This window comes from Boleophthalmus pectinirostris, unplaced genomic scaffold (genome assembly GCF_026225935.1).
Source record: "Boleophthalmus pectinirostris isolate CB_2022bp ecotype Guang Dong unplaced genomic scaffold, ASM2622593v1 HiC_scaffold_6, whole genome shotgun sequence".
NCBI lineage: Eukaryota > Metazoa > Chordata > Actinopteri > Gobiiformes > Gobiidae > Boleophthalmus > Boleophthalmus pectinirostris.
Genome location: NW_026571447.1, coordinates 1,588,166 through 1,611,791, shown reverse-complemented (window position 1 = coordinate 1,611,791; position 23,626 = coordinate 1,588,166). Strand labels below are relative to the sequence as shown.

Below are 23,626 nucleotides of genomic sequence, written 5' to 3'. Positions count from 1 at the left end.
GCTCGCTTAGTCCATTTTTTTATACAGTCTTTGGCAGAGGTGGAACAAAGTCGTTTTGCAAGTCTCAACTTCTCGACCTCAAGTCCGAGTCAAGTGTCTCGAGTCACTGGCCCATAAGTCCAAGTCAAGTCCAAGTCGTCTGCGGTAAGCTTCGAGTCATTTCAAGTCTTGAAACCAAAAAAGTTTCAAATATAGCTTAGATTTTTGCAGTTTACATGACTTTGAATCTGAACTGTACTTAAAATGTCATGGTATATGAGTATTATAGAGATGCTCATTTGTCTTGACAAGATCTTAGTTTGAATCATTATGGTAAGAATGGAAAGAATTCAGATTTCAGAGTGTTTAAAAACTGTTTTTTTGTGTAGTTTGCACTGAAATGGAAGGATCATGTTCTCTGTAGTTCTGTTTTACTGTATTGTACTGTATATTACTGTATTGTACTGTATATTACTGTAGTACATTTGATGATACCACATCACAGTACTTCAGTTCCAAATCCAAAGTAACAAATAGAAAAGTGAGAGGGACATGTTTAAGTTTGTTCCTGTAAAATGAAGCACCACATGTATTAACTGTAAAGACTGTATTAACTGTCACAGGCCTCAAGTCCCAAGTCACTAACCTTCAAGTCCAAGTCAAGTCCCAAGTCTTTGTCTTTTTTATCAAGTCAAGTCTCATGTCTCCTAAAAATAGTGACTCAAGTCTGACTCAAGTCCAAGTCACAACTTGCAAGTCCCACCTCTGCTCTGTGGTCTGGAGTCTCTGGAACATAAATGAGATGAGAATGAAATATAGAACTTTTTCATATTCTAATTTTTTCCAATGGACCTGTACTGGCTTCTTTACACGCGGAAAGTGTGGGAGAGGCTCTTTAAGCTTCTCAAACTCTTGTGGTCCTCAGAGGGCTGTTGTCTGGCTCTCACTTGTGCCTGTGGTCAGCTCCAACAGGCTCCTGCTGCGCCGCATTCACTGGCCCTCGGTAATTACAGCCCTGTCTCATACATCAGACGCAGGAACAAGACTTTTAGTTCTTCTAAAAGTTAAGAAGACCTGCCCTCATCTGAGCTCAATACCACAGAGATACAGGCAGACACACGACTGGCTCTTAAAGAGGAGCTGTTTTACTTCTATGGAGGATTAACTGCTAAAACATAACAACACATTAACATGTTTTATTCATTTTCACACTTTTTGACGCTCTACATCACACTGATGTACACGTCAGTGTGATGTTGTGTGTGCAGTACATCCTGCACATCACATCACGTTTGTCAAGTTGCTGTGTAGTTTTGTATCATGTTTTTGTGTATTCATGGAGACTTGTCTTGTGGGAGAAAGGGTGATGTAGGCTTGTGGGCGGAGCCTTGTACAGAATCTTACAGCTGACCATAAGGAGGGTTTGAATTAAGGATTTGCATCTACGTCACAAAACCACATGACCTGGTGTTTATGTCGCCATATTGGAGTCAAACTATCCATGTAGACCAATGTGTAGTATTTGTGTGTGATAAAATTTGAATTGAAGTGTTGCTATCGGATGTTCTGGCTGGAGTCAATCTGCTAAAGAAGGAGGCCAACGTATCTTTCTACTGGATCCCGGCGGAGAAAGATCACAGATAGAGGTGGATAGTGGTGTGATAGTGATCGACAAAGATCTCACGCATCCCTCTACAAAATATTTATAATCCTCTATGGCTTTTCAGTTCTTGGTTGTTGTAGGACAATGTTAAATGAATGAAGTTGTTGTAAATATCTGGATATTAAAGGTCGGGCACAGAGCGAGCGTTCATTAGACTGCGCTCCACTGGAATTAGATCAGGATCTTTTCCACAAGGACCATACAGGAGGACGACTTTAGCTTCATACCTTTGTAATAACGGCTGAACTAACGAGCTGGTGATTTTGGACAGTTTTATGTCATTCGCGCTGTTCAAAGACACCATGATTATACTGAAATAAACTGAATAATCCCAGTCTTGACCTCCAGTACGGCCGCCAAAACATAAATCACGTGACTGACGTCACATGCAAATCCTTAATAGGGCCCAGGAGAGATCACTACATTACTCAAACATGCATGGATGATTCTAAAACCTCTTCAGACATGTTTCTGATGACAGAACAATGGAACAAGAAAATATGATTTTGTCCACTACTCCCTCTTTAAGACTGTACTTTTGTACCTTTGTACCTTTTCAGACAGTGCTGTGTTACTGTGGCAGAGTGGTTATCCTGCCTCCTCTTCTCAGTGACAAGGTTGTGGTTAGACTCCTGGTCTCTCCGTGGCCTCTGACAGGTTTCAAATTGGTAAGTCTCTGGCCTCAGCTCTCTCCAATAGAAAGACTTTTTGGGTAAATTGTTTCTCACATTCTCAACCTGAACTCACTTCAGCCTCTTTACTCTCCCTCTGCCCCTGAACCACAAAAACACTCATTTTCCAGATATTTCTGCATACAAAATCTGTGGAATTGTAAACCTAGTGGTGAGGTTCTGGTTTCAGTGCAGGATTTCAAGTATTTTGAGTATTCTAAAAATGAAACTTATTTTGTTGCCGCTACAGAATTGTACTGAAGTGTTTACAAAAACGTGTAAATGTGAAGGGGCTGTAACTGTTTTTTCAGTTGTGTTAAAACTGTGCTCTGGTTTCAGAAAGAAAAATGCTGATAAACTCATCGTGGTGAATAATTCGGATGCCCTGAATGCAGAAGGTAAGTGAGGAAGAATTGGACAGGGGCTGGGTATCATTAAGAAGTTGCTGATACAATACATAGGCCACGATACGAATACTCTTTTTGATACAGTGAGTTTTCAGTTCAATACGAATTCAAATCAATTCAATACGATTCAGAGAAAAACAAAGGCTAAATCGTGGCTGTGATACTAAAAGTTTTTGTGAAACCACTCAAAACTTTACTCAAAACTGTGAAACTGTCAACACAACTGTAGCTCTTACACAAAATCATTTAGTAAACTATACGTAAATATACTCTTATATAAATATATGTATACAGCAGCCCACGATATCAATACTGTATCATCCAATTAAACAATACGATATATTGATATTTCAATATTTTTGCACACCCCTAACCCTTAGTTTGGACCACTGCAAACTGTTTACAATTAACTAGTTCTTTTTACTAGACAGTAAAAAAATCATGTACAGTGCCAATAAAAGTTGGATTCCAGGTCAGTGAGTACCATTGTGTCTTTGAGCAAGACATTCACATGGTAGATCTGTTGTCTGGGCAATGGAGTAAAAACAATTCCTAAAGTTCAAACACATTTTTGGTTTTATTTACAGATTTTTTTAAGGCAGTGTTTTACAAAAGTGTCATATTTGAGCTGCAGACAGGTGACAGAGCGTCTCCTCACAGCTGGACCTCTGACCCTCTGTATCTGCTTCACTCTGGGGGGTCAGGCTCCTGTGTGCTGGACTTCAGAACCAGAACATTTCCTTTCAGATCATTTGGACCATTTCCACAGTGTGCCTGGTGCCTTCAGACTGATCTGTTTGTATTACTCACACAGAGGGAGATCAGTCTGGCCCGGCCCTCTGTCGTGCCTTGAGTCTATAATCGTATCAGGTTGTGTTTGCTACTGTGTGCGTTGTGTCTCCATGGTAACTGCTGAACATTCCAACATAGCATAAAGATAAATGATCAAAATGGATAAACTTAATGCACGCCCCATGGAGTTCCAAATAGGAAGTGAGCATGGGTGAGAAGTGTTTCCTTAGAACTCTGGTTAAAGCTGATTTTCTGTATGTGCTGCTGTGAGCCTCGCCATTTTGGGCATAAAATATTTGTATTAAACTGCTCTACATGATCCTGGGGTTTTTATTTCACTGTGAATGTTAAGTACAGACCAATCCACTGCCTTCTTTCCCCAGTCTCCCTCACTAGTGTTAGTAACAGGTTGGATTGACAGCCGCGTTGCTAAAGCAGTGGTGCAGGTGGGAAGGGCTGCTACCTTCAACAGCTTGGCTCTTGGCTCTTTGGTTTCATGCTTGGATTTCCAAATTTGGTCCCTGGTTGCAGATTAGCTCCTATAACTGCCGGGCTAAATGAGCTTCATTTGGCTGGAGCTGAACGCTGTGAGTGATGTCACACTCCCTTCTTTATACCATCTACTCTCCATAGACATACATGAGGTTTCCCCCAGTGTGATGTCACTCAGTGGGGGAATAGAGCTGTCGTCAGACAGGAGCATGTCTCTTTGTGAGGCTGTGAGATGAAACTGTGATATTTTCACCATTTCTCAAACACAAGTGACCAGGAGCATTATCCTGTTCTATGCATCCATTAGTGACACTGATCTGACCCACGGCAGCTCCGGCTCCAGCACAGAGTATAGGAGCTGTAACACGGGCAGGTCACCGCTGTGTGTGATTGTGATTGGAACTGTCGCACTGAGAGCTCTGATTGCAATAGTGCAATATAAAGAAAACTATTATTAGCATGATTAGTTCAGTGAAGTGAAAACTGTGCGTGAGGTTCTAACTCAAAGTTTACACAGGGACAAAATACAAACACACAAACACAGTCCAGAGTTTCTGGACCAGTGATTTTCATGCCTTCTGACAGATAACAAACTTATTCTGGAAGTGTCATGTCTAACACTTTTGTGTGTCTGCGTCATAACAGAGGGTCAGAGTCAGTGTGAGGTTCTGCAGGAGCAACAGGTGGAGCAGCAGAGAGGTCCTGGTCAGTAACCCCGGGCTGTTTGGACTGTGCAGCTCAAAGGCACAACAGCAGAGCTCTGAGAGACAGCGTCACAACACAAACTTCTCCCACACTGCAGTCACAGCTGCCCCAGGGCAGTCTAAGGGAGGCCAAGCTTTCTAGGGATCGAGGGCAGCCTTTAGATGCTTGGTTGATAAATAAATCCACTGATTATTTTATTGTGAGGCTTTATATGGACCACAGCAGAATAGAGAGGGCATGGTGTGAGCCATCTAAAGACGTGGTGGTGGTGAGTCATGAGCTTACTCTGTCTTCACACATAAATACAGTGTTTTCTGCATAAATAACTGTATTTGCATAACCTCACAGACAGTAGTAGTCTCATGATCATACAGATACAGATTTGAGAGCCGTTGCCAGTTTAAGGCCACTGTCCCCTTTAGTGGACCGTACGATCCCCAAGACATGTCTGCTGACCAAGAATGTCTTCAACTACAGCCTCAGAAGCTCCCAGGTCAGTAAAGGATCCTCCTGGAGTCAGGCGCAGCAGGTGAGATGGTCCATGACTTCTGAGATGGTATGACTTCTTGGTTCAGTAGGTTCCTGGTGAGATGGTTCCTGGGTCAGTAGGTGTTCCTCCAGGAGCGCAGGTACAGCTGTATGGGGAGCAGAGGGTTCCTGTTCTGGAGACTGGGGTGAAACACGTCAAAGTCTGCCCTCCTCAGTCTCTGCAGGTAGTCCTCTATCCCCACCTGAAACAAACAAGGAGTCAATCATGTGGAATTAAACAACTGGAGGTGGTTTTCAGATTAGAATATGCTGATGTCAGACTCTCAGATGGGGCAGAGACAGTTTTCCCACTGATCAAATTGTACTTTACCATGAAATCTCCAAAAGGTAAATTCACAAATGTTGAACCTGATCATTTCTATTAGTGATTAGAGCCAAGAACTCACTGTATTACAACACAAATCTGCATGTGAACAAGTCATGACGTCATTTGAGCTGCTCTGTCTATATTAAATATGACTGGTCTATGGAATGTTGTGATGTCATCTGAAACTCACCCACATGTCTGCTGCCTTTTCAAAACCACAACATCATCACTCTGAGTTTTTCACTGCTTTGTGTAACCCACGTCAAGTAGCACCACCTCCTGTGGCGCCCTTACTGTGGCGGGACAACTTTCCTTAAGATCCGGCGTCCCCACACACACCCCCTTCCTGCTCCTCTCCTCCGGTGCAACGACGCTGCTGCTCAAACACTTGGGAAAAAAGCATTAACCACGGATCTAATAAAGATTTGCTGGAGCCGATTTACTCTTCTTTCAGTCCCCTCAGTTACATCTCAAACAGTCAGGTTTTTTCCCCCCACTGGATCTTTCCATTACACTACTAAAACTCAAGCTACAGATTCCCCGCATGAATCGTGGTAGGACATATACACTCTTTTCATAATACCGGAACCTACTCAGTCTTTTGGATTACAATAACTCTAACTAAAATTTTGGATTACAATAATTCTAATGGACCATACCACCCTCTACACCCGCTTATAAACTGGACTCAGAATTTTGAAAGCCAATTACTGGTTGTGTCATTTTGTGTGTGTGTGTGTGTGTGTACCTATATATATCTATAGTAATAATAATATAATATAAATACCTTTTATTATTCATACCTCTTATATACTCTGAACTCATATTATTAATATATAATTTTGAACTGAATTTTGTGTCCTGTGAGTTATTCACACATTTTCACTCCCTTCTTTTGATCGCCCTTTAGGCCACAGTCAAATCCTTAGCCCTAGTCTGTTACATTCGCTTACTGATTCTCCAGAAATTCTCCATGTGATATTTTTGCCTCTTTTTTCCTCGTAAGCAGCTGTAATGTTTTTGATACTGAAGCTATTCGTGCCCCTGATTGGCTAATCCACCTGTCAATCACACCCATCAGAACTATTCACCATTGACCACACTCACATCTTCATAAAAGTAGATTAGTAGTAGACTTTAAAAACACAGAGGAGCTTCCTGGATTACCACCTGATGACAAGGTGCTCTCAAGAGGGAGATGGATTTAGAATTAATGAAACAAAGCAACTCCAACTCCAGCCATTTTGACACGTCACATGCACGTGAAGCCACCGAGACAAGCTACAGGTCAGATCTGTGGAGAGGCGAGTCCACTCACAGTAAGAAACAACTTTAATGTCCTACTGTGGAACATTCAAGGCAAAACAATCACATCTCCATGGAAACTGGCTCAGAAACTCAAACATCAACCCACAGAAACAGGAACAAACAACTATGAGTCAGAGTGTGGACTAAACCAAGAGTAAACCAGGACTAAAGGTTTGTGTTAAACATGTGTGAGTGAAACAAAACACAACTCCAGGTGTTTGTGATGAGGAAACTACATTAGAACATAGAACAGAAAATAAGGTAATATTAATCACATTATACTCGAGTCTCTTACCGTGTGTAAAAACGCCGGGGTGGCGTCTGGAGGGACATTCTGCCTGAACGATCGCGCCTAAAAATAAAACAAAATATTAAAAAAAAAGGATTTCACTTGAGCAGGACAAAAACTCTGACTCACAGATTTAACATGAAAACTGTGAAAACCAGAACTAAAGCACAGACTATTAACCAAGGACAGATCCAGGGCCAGACCAGGAATAAAACCAAGATGACATCTACTTATTGTGTTATAGTCCTCTTTTACAATTTGTTCTTTGTAAAAAACAAAAAACAAAAAAAACTAAAACAGTATTGATCTAAATGACGGTAATAATAGAAACATACATAATAGGAACAACTGACTTTTCAAAAATACAGAACAGAGCTTATAAAAGCAGAATGAGAGAAAATCACCTTCTAAGAAAAAAAATAAATAAATCTGAACTTCAAATCACATGTACATCAGGACAAGTTTTTAAAGTCTTAACTACAAGGTTATGAACTTTTACACCATGGAGACAGAGGGAGGGCATCTGACACACAAGAAGGGCATATGACACAATCAACAACACTGTTGAGTGTAAGTGAGTTACTTAGTCCTGTAGTTAAGTGAGCTGGTGTAACTGGTGAAAATAGTTAAATTACAGTTATTAAGAAATGCTTAGTTCCTTGGCTACTTGCAGACGTGACCTCAGAGGCAGAGTCTCTGTGTGGTGCATTTCTATAGAAAAGGAGAAATTCAGTTTGTCAACTGGACAAACGTTTATTTAGATCAAAAACGTTTTGCATCTCATCCAAGCTGCTTCTTCAGTTCTGGTCAGAATGCTGGTGGACACTGCCTTATATCTGCCTGTATTCAGTGCAGTGAAGACTGCAGTGAGCGCTACATTAGAAAAACAAAACAGCCACTTCACAAGAGGATGAACCAACACAGATGAGAGCAACACAGGACCTCAGTCTGCTGTTCATCTCCACCTAAAAGGACCTCAGTCTGTTGTTCATCTCCACTTAAAAGCCTCCTTTGAGGACAGTGAGGTACAGATCTGAACCAGAGAAAAGAATTGGTTTAAGAGGAGAGTTAAAGAGGATATTTTTGTTAAGAATGACAATCCATCTTTGGACAGAAATGGAGGACTCAGACACCATCTATCTCCTATGTATGACTCCATCCTCAAACCTAACACAAAGAGAACAGCCAGGTCAGGTCCAGAGGTGTGAAAAACACTCTTTATAGGCCTGAATGATTCTGCTAATATGACCCCACACTCAGTGAAGATGAATAGGCCGAGCTAACAAACAGAAACTGTAAACAAGTGTGTGTGTGTTAGTTTCAGAGTAGTTTCAGTGTTGTTAGCTCCTCCCTGCAAACAGATATAAGGAAATGTCCACCAGAGTCTGAACACAACTGAAGAAAGAATGAGCTGCCAAACATATTCACCCTAAATAAACTTTTGTCCAGTTGACAAACTGAATTTGAACTGAGGGATTCTACACATACATTTCTATAGTTGATGGGATGTCATTAGGGCTGCACACTTTTGATACAGATACTTTGACTTCAAGTATCTGCCAATACTAGACATGAACCGATACAAGTGTGCGGACAGAAAATGTCACTTATTTCTTTAAAACACAGTGAGCTTAATTACACAGGTCCAATAGTGTTCTGTAACTGTTATTACTCCTTCATGAACAGCTTTGTTTGAAGAAAAGTTCAAACCTTGTGAGACATTATCAGTGTGTAAATTGTCTTTTACATGCAATTATAGGTCCAACAAGGATATCAACCGATATCCTGGACCGATATCTGATCCAGCTCATTCTTCCAGTATCAGTGTCTCTATATGCCATGTGAGACAGTTTAACCAACTCATCTGTTATCCTCCTCTATTGAAATGCCTTAAAGAAAACTGAATATATGATTCATTTATACAGTGTTACAAAAAGTAATCCCAAAGTAATGTAACTACTTTTGTTTTTCAAAGTAATTTCCAACATTACAACCTCTAGACTGAAGATTCTGTTTTGAAAAAGGTTGCTGTTTCATACAGGAGGGCACTGCAGGTATCAGAGGTTTTTGTTTTTGTGCATCTTTGCCTCAGGTCTTAATCAACTGTTTGCTCGTTAATTGAGTCTAATGGAAAAACCGAGAGAGAGTGAACACAGCTGCACATTATGCAGCCAAAAACATGTTTACAATGAGAGGACAAAAGAGCCAGAGCCAGCCCTCCATCCTCCTGTATCCCTCCTCCCCCCGTGTCAGATGCCCTCACAATATTAACACATGTCCATACAATGATCTTCCTTTAGACAACAGAATGTGATTTTCCACATTAACAGTAGTACTTTCTTTTCCAGTCCTGTGTGTCTTATATGTGTGTAATCCTCAGTGGTGGAGTAGGTTCATGTTGGTCCATGTTGGTCATCAAGCAGAAGTAAACACAAGGCCAAAAATTCAAGTTAATGCATCTGATATAAAAATGTATTGAACAGATACATATGTACTCTAGTTTATGAAACTGTTGACCTTTTTTCTGTACCATTTTTGGTTCTAAAGTTCCATATGTTTTAAACAGAGCATGTATGAAACATGGAACAAAAATTATTTCCCAAATTTCAAAGACCTGCAAATCATGTAAATAATGTATTTCATCATATCTTGTGTTATTCCATCTTTGAACTGTTGATGAAGGTACATGATTAAAAAAAAAAAAAAGTATTTAAAATGATAAAAATTAACTTGGAAGGACTGACATATTTTATAGAAATAGTTTCCTTTCATTTTGAAGTAATATTAAAATATTCAGAAGAAAAAAGTTGACAAATGATGTAAAATCCTGCACCTTCTACTTGTTTGCACAATTTTCCCTCCGTTACTTTTCCCTCCGTTACCATGACCTTTCTTAATAAAAAATCTCATGAGTCAAAAAGTAAGAGGTTTTTCAACCTAATCTTGTACCATATGGTAGAAAACTATATGAAGCAAATATTCAAACCAGTTTGTTAAGGATATGGAAGTGAGAACCAAGAGTTATCACTGTTTGGATTTATTGCCCAAAAAGTGCTGCATATTTCATTCCCTCCATTACCAACATGAGTTTTTTAATTTTTTGTCAACAACTTGAAAGAATATCACAGGTTTAACTTGACCCTGTTGGAGTGTAACTCTTTCCTACATTCTGATACTTTACTTATTTCAATAGTCCCTCTAGTTTCTGAATAAGAGACATTTGAATGTCAAAAATCTGACCCTGTTTCCCTCCGTTACCACTTGACTGGACCCCTATGTGCTCTTTTACTTGTTCTGATACATCCTTCTAAAGACATTCAGGAAAGGTTCTCTTGTGTTCTATGGGACTTTTTCAGTATCGATACTGGCTCAAATGAGTATAGATTCAATACTGATTTCTGAGACTTTTGATAGTCCGATATCTGAGGAACCTAGAATATAAGTAGTCTGTATAAATGAGTTTCTTTTAGTTGATAATGAGCTATATTTTCCTGTCAGTCATCTTGGTCCTGGTGATTTTAAATCTGCTGCGTTTAAGTGAATCACTGCAACTGTGTCATTATTTTCAATTGGAGTCAAAGGATGAATGATGTAAACTTTAAAGGGGAATTACGTAAACTGGACTGGAGTTTTTAACAGTGTTCCCTCGTCCTTCTCTTACTCAGAGGTGTATTTAGAGTGATTGATTTTTCGACAGCCCTTTTGACAGCCCTAATAGAATAACTCAAATATGCAACGGATACTAATCAAACTAAAACTAGTATCAAAACTAGATACTCTTTGAGTCGGGAGTCGGGAGTCGGGAGTCCCCGGTCCCCGGTCCCCGGTGTGCACTGCCATGAATCTGACATGATATGTATCATGATATGCCTGTCGCATTTCAATATAATTACAATATATACCAATACTAAAATAAAGAACAAGATTTTGTGATTTATAAGTATGACATTCTGGACAAATACACCTTCATGAGAAGTAAAAGGGATGAAATGCAATAGATTAAAATTTTTATATCATGAGAACGGTAAATGGAACCTATGAATTTTTTTTATGAAAAACATGACTTAAAAAACTAAATTCAGATGCATTTTGCATTTTGAGATCGTGCAACGAAGTATCACAATATATCACTGAATCAATTTTTTTTTTACGTCCCTGGACTCGTGTCCCTGGTCCCTGATCCCTGGTCCCTTGTCCCTGGTCCCCTGGTCCCTTGTCCCTGGTCCCTGGTCCCTTGGTCTCTCTGGTCTCTCTGGTCTCTCTGGTCTCTCTGGTCTCTCTGGTCTCTCTGGTCTCTCTGGTCTCTCTGGTCTCTCTGGTCTCTCTGGTCTCTCTGGTCTCTCTGGTCTCCCTGGTCTCCCTGGTCTCCCTGGTCTCTCTGGTCTCCCTGGTCTCCCTGGTCTCCCTGGTCTCTCCTGGTCTCTCTGGTCTCTCTGGTCTCCCTGGTCTCCCTGGTCTCCCTGGTCTCCCTGGTCTCCCTGGTCTCCCTGGTCTCCTGGTCTCCTGGTCTCTCTGGTCTCCCTGGTCTCCCTGGTCTCCCTGGTCTCCCTGGTCTCCCTGGTCTCCCTGGTCTCTCTGGTCTCTCTGGTCTCTCTGGTCTCTCTGGTCTCTCTGGTCTCTCTGGTCTCTTGTACATACGTGTTGTAGGTGAGCATGGGCCTGACTCGCGATGTCAAAAACCACGTCTCTGACCGAGTTTTCTCTGCTCCCTCGAATGAACTCCTCCTGAGACGCTCCGTGCTGCAGACACACACAGAGAAGAGATTAGGGCTGAGCCATTAGTCCATTCAGATCAGTAGTGTCTCACTCCATCCTTTTATTCGTCGAATAAATACTTTATCAGGATTATTAGGATTTACAGTATATGGACCACAGCAGACAGAAAGTATACAGACAGTTGGCTGGAGTTTTGGGACTGAATGGACAATTTAATCTGACTTTTCACTTACAAAGATGTCCTGGTCCAGCCCTGGTTGTGCTCTGTTCAGTCCTTGTCCAATCCTGGTCCAGCCCTGGTTTAGTCTTACATAAGAGTGTGTCATGTCCGAGCCTCCACATGGTGCTATAAACAGCTTTGGGTTTCTGTTCGATCAGATCTGCGCCAGGTCCATATAAGGAGTGCGTTACACTTCCTGTTTGTTTATGCCACTTCCTGTTTGTTTGGAAGAAGAATGAGTCATAATTGGATTGACGGTGGCATTCAGAACAGTCAGTGGACTGTTCCTTCAGCACATAGTCTCACATGAGCAGGTGAAGAGCTCCTCATTTAAAGGCTCCATATGACACTGTTTTCTGATCTGTTCTGCTGTGCTTTCCTCATCACAAACTGACCTGGAGTTGTGTTTTGTTTCACATTGAGGCTGAGTTCTTCTCTCAAACAGAAAACCTTGTAATGCTGTGTCATAATACAGGAAGTGCTTCACTGAGATTGCACAAGAATTGCCAATCTCTACTCAGCTAAAGGTAAAGGAACTGTTAACATGAAAACTACCACTGCATGACATCATGAGGTGGAACAGAGCATTTGGAGCTTTGGAGATGTAGACACACTAATAAAGGGTTACTCAAACATGTGTGAATGAAACTCTAGGTTTGTTTTTGAGGAGGTACCAACATTCTAAAATGACTAAAAGGTCACATGTGTCAAATTTTAGGGACACCTTGTACAATTTCTTAAAGGTTCATTATTATGCAAAATTGACATCATTTCACAGACCAATCATTTTGGCAATTCCTTAAATTTTCACAGAATGTATAGAAACAGATCAAGATTCTATAGTTTAACGTTTTATTTTTGTTCTGTTTTCAGGTTGAGCCGTTCACTTCCACAGAGAAGTCACTTTGCATCTTGGAATCCGCTGATGGTCTACCAGATCCTTTAGCCCTAATTAAGCAGCCTTCCTCTTAATTTTTGGTACCAAGTCCAAATTTGTTTGCCAGTTGGTGAAGTTATTCCAGATTTTGCTTTGAGTCTTGGGTAACTGTGTGCGGGCAGATTCCAAGATGCAAAATGACTTCTCTTTAGGAGTAAACGGCTCAATCTAAAAAGAGAACAAAAATAAACCATTCAATATCTAATCTTGATCTGTTTCTATACATTCTAATCTTGATCTGTTTCTATACATTCTAATCTTGATCTGTTTCTATACATTCTTTGAATATTTGAGCTTATTTCAACAAGAACTGCCAAAATGATTGGCCTGTGAAATGTCATGTCACAATGACACCCTGTATAACTAAAAGTATTCTCACTTTAGGAAAATGGCTGCTCTTCTCACTTATCTCTTATTCCACAGGATGACATTAAAATATCTGCCCATGTAGTTTTTAGATCATGATGGTGGTTTTGATTCACTTGAAATACATGATTTCTTAGTGTGGGTGAGCTCGCATCTCCACAGATCTGACCTATGTAACTTGGCAGAATTATCTGCTTGTCACCATGGAAATGGTTAAATGTAATGCCATACTGTGGAACAGTATAGGAAAACACAATAACATCTCCATGGAGACAAGCAGGTGGCAGACAGTGCACCAGAAAAGTGCCGCAGTGTAGCTTTACTCAAACACCAGCACTGTGTGACTTTTTGGACATTAAGGTTTGATTTGTGATTTGTGTTTTGATCCTAGTCCAGTGTTTCTCAAACTGTGGTCCAGCTCCTTCAGGGGAGACCTGAACATGTTCACTTTGTGGGTTTGACTCATTTACGCTTCATTTGTCCTTGAAATGATGTAGTCCACTTTAAGACCTGGTTTAGACCGGGAACACTCATCATAAACTGATTTAAAGTAAGTATCTAGAATTTTGCAGAATTTAAATCATTTTATCTAGAATTTGGGATCTGAGAGTTTATTATCAGGTCATGAACACTCATCATAAACTGGTCTGAAGTCTGTTTATCTCAAACATAACATCATAATCTTACAGCCCATGAACACTTACAGAGGCTGATTCATTCTAGTCTAGAGCTTGTTTATTTTTAGATAACTGTCAACAGTATCTTACAGATAATTTCACTACTTGTGAGTCATTTTCTGATTTAAGTGTTTAGATCTTACATTTTGGCCAAGCTTTTTTGCAGTGTAGTCTATGTGCTCTTATACTTGTTCTGATGCAGCTCAAGATCATTCTAATATTCAGGAAAGCTTCGTTTCTGTCCTGTCAAAGGGATTTTTTTTAGTATCGGTGCCTGCTCAAATGAGTATCTAGATTCAATACCAGTTCTACTGAATGTTTGGTAGTGGATAAATCCCAGTCAGTTCTCCCAACTTCTGTGGTAAATGCGTTGGGGATGAAACAGTTGGGGAAAATATGGATGCCCAAGAAATTTTAATGTTTATTTTGTTTGCTTATGATTCCCATAAACAAGCCATATAAAATACATAAACTAGTCCAGGACTATGACTGAAGAGAGACACTGCATGATGGAAGTATAATTATGTTCATTCAACTACCATGTAACCTAAATGGTAAATGCTCACATTTTTATAGACCTGATTTAGACCTGGCTTAGATCTGGGATATTCCTGCTCTAGACCTGGTTTAGTCGTAGATTAGACCTTGAATAGTCCTGTTCTAGACCTGGTTTAGCCCTGGGTTAAACCTGTTATAGACCTTGGTGTGAAAAGTGTGAGACACTGATTTAGGATTCCAGTAGCACTGAACATTGAACAGATGTATTGTTAATCTAATCCAAAAATTCCGGACATGTTTGCAGAGGTCTAAACTGCAGGGTCAGCAGCTTTTCACATGATAAACACAGCATCACTGTGGTTTGTGAGGGAAAACAGCTGCCGTCCTTGTGATTTTCTGATTGTGATTTGGATTGGTTTGCGATCTTGCAGGAGTGGTTTACCTTGAGGCAGAGGTCCATGGGCAGGTAGACCCTCCGGCGCGTGCTGTGGTAGGGCGTGGCTCTCAAACACGTGACGATGCCCTGAGCTTTACCCAAGTGACTGGCAGCGTGATCCGCGTGCACGTTCTTCACTCCTGACAACACGACAGCACAACACAACACACGACTGTCACTCTCACGCCGTGTTTATCCAACCACAACGTCACAGCGCAGGGAGACGCGAGGACGGGAGGGCATCTGACACACAGAAGGACGGGAGGGCATCTGACACACAGGGAGAGGACGGGAGGGCATCTGACACACAGGACGGGAGGGCATCTGACACACAGAAGGACGGGAGGGCATCTGACACACAGGAGGACGGGAGGGCATCTGACACACAGGGAGAGGACGGGAGGGCATCTGACACACAGGGGGATGGGAGGGCATCTGACACACAGGAGGACGGGAGGGCATCTGACACACAGGGGGACGGAAGACGGGAGGGCATCTGACACACAGGGGGATGGGAGGGCATCTGACACAGTATATTTATCTAACCACAATATCTGCAGATTCACCAGAGACAATGGACCTGACCTGCCCCCATCACCTCATTAAAGATGAAATACGTCACTTTTCTGGAGGAGGGTACGTCACTTGTTGCCGTGGAGATGTTAGTGCTTTAGCTGGAATGTTCAGTAACTTACATTTCCACAATTAGCCCAAAACTATTGCCTTTTCTTGTCTCCATGGAGATAGACACGTTTAAAGCGACACTGTGGAACATTCCAAACTAAAATATTCAATAGTGGTACTTTTCTATTCCAGATATGTGTCCTGATGTGTGTGTAATCCCTCAGTGGTCCAGGTAGGTTCAGAGTGGTCCATGGGCGTATACTCTGCAAATTTCTCTGATCTGGCCAAAAGTTTAAAACTTATATCAGGTTATTCATCTTGTTTTCAGATTTATTATCGTTATTTGATTGTGGAATCTTAAAAATTGTCACATATATTTCTTCCATGACTCAGAAAATCTTAAATTTAGGCAATAATTGTTTAAAAAAAAGCTACAATCCATTTTCCCCTGAAACACTTCATTTGTTTTTAGATTCAGTGATACAGATTTGCTTATTACAAGACTGACTGCATTTTCTTTAAGAGTGCACTCACACTAGTACTGAACCTGTCATCAAGCACTTAAATCTAGAGTTTAGCATATTTGGATTTATAATCAGGCCATGAACACTCATCATAAACTTGTTTCAAGTAAGTATGTAGAATTTCGCAGAATTTAAAGCATTTTATCTAGAATTTGGCATCTGAGAGTTTATAATCAGGCCATGAACACTCATCACGAACTGGTTTGAAGTCTGTTTATCTCAAACTTAGCATCATAATCTTACAGCCCATGAACACTTACACAGACTGATTCATTCTAGTCTAGAGCTTGTTTATTTTTAGACAACTGTCAACAGTATCTTACTGCGTGGACAGATAATTTCACTACTTGTGAGTCATTTTCTGATTTAAGTGTTTAGATTTTACATTTTGGCCAAGCTTTTTTGCAGTGTAGTCTATGTGCTCTTATACTTGTTCTGATGCAGCTCAAGATCATTCTAATATTCAGGAAAGCTTCATTTCTGTCCTGTCAAAGGGATTTTTTTTAGTATCAGTGCCTGCTCAAATGAGTATCTAGATTCAATATCAGTTCTAGTGAATGTTTGTTAGTGGATAAATCAGTTCTCAGTTCTCCGGACGTCTGTGGTAAATGCGTTCCATTGCAACAGTTGGGGAAAATATAGGTGCCCAAGAAATTTTAATGTTTATTTTGTTTGCTTATGATTCCCATAAACAAGCCATATGAAAATAAATAAACTAGTCCAGGACTATGACTGAAGACAGACGCCGCATGATGGAAGCATAATTATGATCATTTAAATATCATGAAACCTAAATGGTAATTGGTCACATTTTTATACAGCACTTTTCCACCTTCAAGGCTCAAAGACACAGATACAGACACTAGGGGCGAGGTGGGTTAAGTGTGTTGCCCAAGGACACAACAACAGCATTCATCTGTGGCAGAGGGAAAAAACTCTACCAACTCACCTACTGCTGCCCAAAGTCACTAGGCTACTGTTGACTGTGTGCGCTGCCATTTGCTGTGACATAAATCCAAACAACTTTGCATAGAACTAGCTCGAGTTTGTGTTTGGGAACCCTGTTTTGATTGGCAGTTTCTCAAGGTGAAGGTCAGGTTTCCCCGAGTCCCGAGCACAACAGAATGTGCCTTTATCCCAGTATTGTTTTTTTGTTTTTTTTCAGATTCTAGAATATGATGATGTCATACTCCCAGACAGCACCAGTTTTTCCTACAGATTACATTGTATTTTGTCATGAAATATACAAAACGTATAATGTAATCTTTTCTACAGGTGACTAAACCCATTAACTTGCTATATTACAAGAAAAAACTACATTCAACTGTGTTTACTTTAATACAGATGGGGCAGCTAAATATTATTGGCCTATAGAATACTGTGATGTCATCTGAAATCCAGCAACAGACCTGGTATAGACCCGGCTCAGACCTGGTTTAAACCTTGATTTAATTCAGTTACATAATTTCCTGGATTTTAAAAGATTTCTGTACGTTTTGGTGGAGTCCTTCTGTCCAGATGGAGTGTCTCAGCAGATACATGTTAGAACAGGTGGCACGTGGATGGACTAATAACATGCATGTTTAATAATACATTTTCACTACGTTTATGCATGATTATTCAAATGAGCAGATGGAGGAACTGTTTGTGTCAAAGAACCAGCCCGTTTCAGGAGCTGTGTGGGACAGACTGAGGAGCTATGGAGGCCACAAGACCCAAGACCCAGCAGGGACCCATCTGGGACTAAACTGGGACTATACCAAAACTAAGCCAGGACTAGACCAGGACTTAACCAGGATAAAACCAGGACCAAACCATGAGCTGTGGATTTTCAAAATAAAAGCGCTGGTTTCTCTGACCTAGTGCCTCCAGCAGCAGGTAGAGCAGAGAGGACTGAGTGTTTTCAGAATAAGACTCCAGCTCCTGTAGGTTTCTGTAGGCTCTGTCCTCCAGGTCCTTCTCCTGGAAAACAAAGGAGATGGGTCAGATGTTTGATTTAGAGACAAGCGTAACATATTTCACTTTTAGAGACAGTTTGACTCACTCTCTCTTTGATGATCCGCAGCAGCCACCTCTTTGTTAGATAGTGTTTCCTCACTGCCTGAAAATGTACAGAAAACTTTTAAAAATCTGCACACAATTTGTATTTGAACAAAAAGTGTCTTGGCCCATTATCAGGAAGTGCTTAGGATTAACAGATAATACTCCCTACAACTGTACAAGTCACCCTTATGTAAAAGATAATACTCCCTACAACTGTACAACAAATCACCCTTATGGAACAGATAATACTCCCTACAATTATACAACAACTCACTCTTATGGAAGAGATAATACTCCCTACAACTGTACATCTCACTCTTATGTCACAGATAAGCCTGTGTTTCTGTCAATCATCATGTCATGTTTGCGCTGTGTGATGTGATATACTGTATTTATGTTACGATATTAGTTTTTTACTTTACTTGTACATACATATTATTTACGTCTTATTGATACCAATCTCTTGCCATTTTTATTGCTACTTATTCAGAATTGTATTGCCCTTTTTATATTTGTTTACTCTGTGTTATTGTAATATAATATGACGTGTGAGCTACTGTGTCTTGCTAGTGTGTCTTGCTCATGGTCAGGGAAGGGATTTAAAGGTGCTCTATAAGTTTGTTTCCAACTGGTTCACTTTGGAGCAGTCTGAAGTGAACTGCACAGACTGGACAAGGCTCAGGTGAAAACAAGGCCACAAAAAAATAGATTCACATAAATGCTGACTTCATTTTGTTTTAAAGCGCCGTATTTCCAGTGATGGCAGCTTTACATGTTGAGCTTTATATCATCTGTTTCCTGTTTATCGATGCATGGCACTTGCGTAAAAAGATGAAAAACCACACATTCCCAGTGCATAATGCACCTAATGTGATTTTTTTTTTTAAAAACAACCGATTACATAATCTATGACATCACAACGTGCGTAGAAACGTAAAAGTTAAATAAGAGCTGATGGTAAACCGGACGTAGTTTCAATGGAATAACATGTCCATAGAGACAAGCAGGTGACACACCGTCCCCCAGAAAAGTTACATAATGCACTTTTATACCCCCAACCCTCCTCCTGCTCCTCTGGCTCCCTCTAGTGTTCAGACAGTGTGGCTCCCTCTAGCGTTTAGACCAGGGGTGCTCACACTTTTTCAGCATGCGAGCTACTTACAAAATGACCAAGTCATAATGATCTACCTAAAACAAAGCCAAGCAAACTGCACTGAAACACTCTGCCCCTTTTTTGGACCCTCACCCACAGTTTGAGAACCTCTTCTTTAAGAGAACTTCCTCTGGCACTTTACACAAAACTGTGAAAAAAGTGAAGGAAGATTTTTAAACCTGTTTTTTAAAGTTCCAAACTGGAGTTACATTCTTTTCTGGTTTTGCAGTGATATTTACCAGCCTCTGCACATTCACCAAACCAAACACACATCGTGACAAACACAGATGCATTTGTGCACTTTTGTTAGACAAACTTCAGCCAAATGTGGCAGTAGGTCTGTTCTGTAGATCCGCTCTATGCTGTAGACCTGCTTTGTGCCAACACTGGAACACAAATTTAGACTGGTTTTTGCTTCACGTTTGGTCTTGTTCTTCTAATCAGCCGCACTGTGGGAGGGGCTTGTGTTCGCCGTACGTAGGAAGGTGAGAGTGTGAAAAGGCGAGGGGCGGCGTGCTGACGTGAGGCAGGTGGACAGGTAGGATGTTTAGGAAGTTGAACCTGCCCTGTGATGCACGCTGGTACACGAGGGCACACGCTGTTGCAGACGAGCCGTGCATAGGGAGCGTGTGTGTTTGTGATGCAGAGTCTCTGTGGGTTTCAAATGAGCGCACAGGCTGCACTGAGACGCCCCACACGCTCCTGCACCCGCTACAAGTTTATTGCCAACAGCAGCGGCCGGAATGAAATATGATCACACTTGTTGAGTGTCAGACCTCGAGTGAGAGACAAGACCGAGTGAAAACGCGAGTCCGAGACGAGACACGGCGATCTACCCACACGACCTTGGCGATCGACTGGTAGATTGCGATCAACGTATTGTGGCTCCCTCTAGTGTTCAGACAGTGTAGTGTTCAGACAGCGCGGCTCACCCTCCACAGCTCCGTGCTGATTGGCTGGTTTGGAGGCTCGTCGCGGTAGATCTCATCGATGGCAGTTTTCCAAAACTGCATCCGCATCAGCCCAATGGTCTTCTGGGAAACAGAGTCCTTCACCTGAAAATAAAACAACAAATAATAATCAGGAGGATAAATGATTAAAGCCTGGAACTGGGACCATGTGGTTTGGATTTAGAAGGTTCATTTCTTTTCCTGCTGTGTGTGACAAAACTTGGTTACCCCCAGTTCAGTCCCTACTATTAGTCCCAGTTTAGTCTCAGTTTCTCATACTTGTTCTGCTGCAGCTCAACATCATTCAAAAGCTTTTAGACATTTTCAGTATCAGTATCAGCTCAAATGAGTATCTAGTTTTGATACTTGTTTTAGTATTGACAAGTATCTGACTGTGGATACGTGGGACCACAGTGGTGTGTGGTGTGTGTAGTGCTGTGTGTGCTGTAGTGTTTGTACCTGCCTGAGCCAGCTCCACATTAAACGCCCTCAGAGCCAGAGAGGAGCGTCGAGCCTCCTCCGGGAGCAGCAGAGAGCACACGAAGCCCTCGTAATCTCTAGACCTGCAACACGGAGCAAGACTGGGTCACACTGGGTTTAGTCTCAGTTTAGTACTGATTTAGGACTGGAGATAGACCTGGTTTAGTCCTGGTTCAGTCCTGGTTCAGTCCTGGTTTCAGTCCTGGTTCAGTCCTGGTTTAGTCCTGGTTTAGTGCTGGTTTAGTCCTGGTTTAGACCTGGTTTAGTCCTGGTTCCCTGGTTCAGTCCTGGTTCAGTCCTGGTTTAGACCTGGTTCAGTCCTGGTTCAGTCTCTGGTCTTTCGGGTTTGGGGAGGGACTAGTATTACAGGTGAACATATTTTCTAATGGCACCTGCCTACACTTTATCAACAGAATGTCCCAGAATGGCATTAAAATTATCCATCTCCACGGAGACAGCAAAGCCAAGCCAAAGAAACAAGTTTGATCAGTAAGTTACTGATCAGATAAATAAATAAATAAATAAAAAAAAAACATTTGTAAGTGGATAAATGCAGGAGAGATCAGTTTAATGCCACAGTGTCATCCATTTCAGACAGAGTAATGCCTTCTTGTATGAGGCAGGTGTCGGACCGTCCACACAGCGCACTTTTCTCTTTCACATGGTGCATATTGAAGTTTACGCGGTGGGTGGGTGGATGGATGGATGACTTTTACGCACCGGACCAGCTCCAGGCAGAACTTGTGATCGTGCTGCGCCTCCGGAGAGTGACTCGCGGCTCTCACGCACGTGTTCTCCGTAGCCCTCTGCGCAAACACGTCTTTCGGCGCAGTCCTGAGGCGCAGAGAGGAGAAAATCGCACTTTTATTCCGCAAAACGCCGCCTCTAGCGCAGATACCGGGGGCCGCCATGTTCCCCTTCAACTTTCCCCCGAGGAGCGCAGAGACGGGAGCGGGCGACACCTGCTGAACCGGAGGAGCAAAGCAGCGACAGCAACAGGAACTGAACGCTCCTTTTTTTTTTTTTTTTTTTTTTAATTGCAGACATATAACAACAAGACAAAACAACCAATGTATATACAGTATAAGGTGCAGACTGGATTGTTGTTGTATCAATGCAAAGTCCAGATCACAGTTATGGCAGGGGTGAGATATGGAAAATATACATATACATTCACACACATAAACACACATTAACACACATAAACTCACATAAACAATATAAACACACATTAACACACATAAACACACATTAACACACATTAACACACATAAACACACATAAACTCACATTAACGCACATAAACACACATAAACTCACATAAACTCACATAAACATACTGCAACGTGGGGGTGGTTTGCAAATGAACATACAGGGGAGCAGAAGGAATGAAACCAAAACTAAACAACAGAATAACAAAACAAAACAGAATATCATATATTAAATAAAGCTATACTATATATATATATATTTTTTTTTATAGATATTGTAAGTTTTAACTGCTTTTTTGTTTTGGACCTGTTTTTTTGTCTGAAAGTATTGTTGGATTTCGTTATTATATTGATGAATATTTGGTTTACTTTGAGCCCATTTGGTTTTGTGTATGTGATATTTTGCCAGCATAATGAGAGTCTGAATGAAGAGTTGAAGATCTTTGGGGAAGGAGGGGCCGGTGAAGTAAAACAGGATGTCACTTTCCTGGAGGCTGATCGAGTGTTTGGTTTTGGATTGGATGAGTTGTTGTATGTGGGTCCAGATGTTCTTACTGTATGTGCAGTGGTAAAACATGAACTGAACGCTCCTGTAAAAGTGACTCTGTGAGCTTTAAGACATGTCAGTATATTGGTACCTCCTTAAAAACAGACGTGGACTTGTGTTTTGTTTCATTCACACGCTTGAGTAATCCTGCATCTGCAAGTCTGTCTACATCTTCAAAGCTCTAAATGCTCTGTACAGCTCTTTATCTTTGGCTCAGTAGAATTGAGTAATTCCAGGTTTGAAATGATCTAAATGATTCTAGAGAAGGTGTGTGGCAGGAGTCTCCAACCTGTAGCTTGGGAGTTGCCAGTAGTTCTCCACCCTCTTCCAAGTATCTTGCCAAGGGATTTCTGAATTCTATATATTGTGTGTATAAGTCCAATTTGATTAATCACCACTGTGAACCTATAATTTTGATGCCTAACATGGTGCACCGATAAATGGATAATGGTTTATGTTTTAATAGCATCTAACTCAGGGGTGGACAAGTCTTTTTTTCCATGGGGCCACATGAGAAACAGAAAATATTGTGGAGGCCAAAATGTTCAACACAGTTCTACATAAGATTTATTGTATTTCTTTATAAAAAGCAGTAAATCTCATTCTTTTGACGAGCTGTAAGACAAAAATGTCATTTAAAAAACACCGCTAAAATAAAAGCAATGCAGCTTTAGTCCATGCAGGAGGTCAAATGATAAAATAAGTTTATTTTGTAATTCCAAATGAACTTAAATGGGTCGGTGAGAGTGGAGCGGTCAGAGCCGTACGTGGCCCAGGAGCCGGACAATGCCCAAGTCTGATCTAACTGTTACAGATAAGACTGACTCTTATACTGACTCAGTTTCTTTGTGAAACAAGCTCTGCTGAAATGTGCAGCTCTCTGGCATTTTTATTTTGTAAAGGAGCTTCTGAAGAAAAAAGGTTGGAGACCCCTGGTGTATGGAGTTTAAAAACAGTGGAGCACTTCCTGTATATAGTGTCAGTGTAAATGTGCAGGTTTGTGTGTTAAACATGTGAATGAAACAAAACACGTCTTCAGGTGTGTTTGTGTCAAGGAAACAACATGAGAACAGATCAGAAAA

At 41.1% G+C, this 23,626-nt stretch overlaps 1 protein-coding gene across 2 annotated transcripts; it reads right to left on the bottom strand.

Annotated features, from left to right (window-relative positions):
- Window positions 1-3,273: 3,273 nt before the first annotated feature.
- On the bottom strand, window positions 3,274-21,730 carry ndufaf6 (NADH:ubiquinone oxidoreductase complex assembly factor 6). Of its 2 annotated transcripts, none has more exons than XM_055164248.1 (9): window positions 21,507-21,730; window positions 20,770-20,869; window positions 20,289-20,411; window positions 18,205-18,261; window positions 18,020-18,122; window positions 15,019-15,152; window positions 11,801-11,902; window positions 7,169-7,225; window positions 3,274-5,440 (listed from the first exon to the last, which is right to left on the bottom strand). In XM_055164248.1, exons 1-9 carry the CDS (start codon window positions 21,695-21,697, stop codon window positions 5,312-5,314), a joined length of 996 nt encoding a protein of 331 aa, XP_055020223.1. In that variant the 5' UTR covers window positions 21,698-21,730; the 3' UTR covers window positions 3,274-5,311. The 2 variants fall into 2 exon arrangements, with proteins under 2 accessions (XP_055020223.1, XP_020789597.2); XM_020933938.2 differs by having other exon boundaries at window positions 20,766-20,869; window positions 21,507-21,646.
- Window positions 21,731-23,626: the final 1,896 nt, after the last annotated feature.

Coding starts and splice junctions, on each gene's coding strand:
- ndufaf6 (XM_055164248.1), bottom strand. CDS start 21,697: ATGGCGGCCCCCGGTATCTGCGCTAGAGGCGGCGTTTTGCGGAATAAA. Junction 20,412..20,769: donor TTAATGTGGAGCTGGCTCAG/GCAGGTACAAAC, acceptor TTTTATTTTCAG/GTGAAGGACTCTGTTTCCCA. Junction 5,441..7,168: donor CCCCGGCGTTTTTACACACG/GTAAGAGACTCG, acceptor TGTTTGTTTCAG/GTGGGGATAGAGGACTACCT.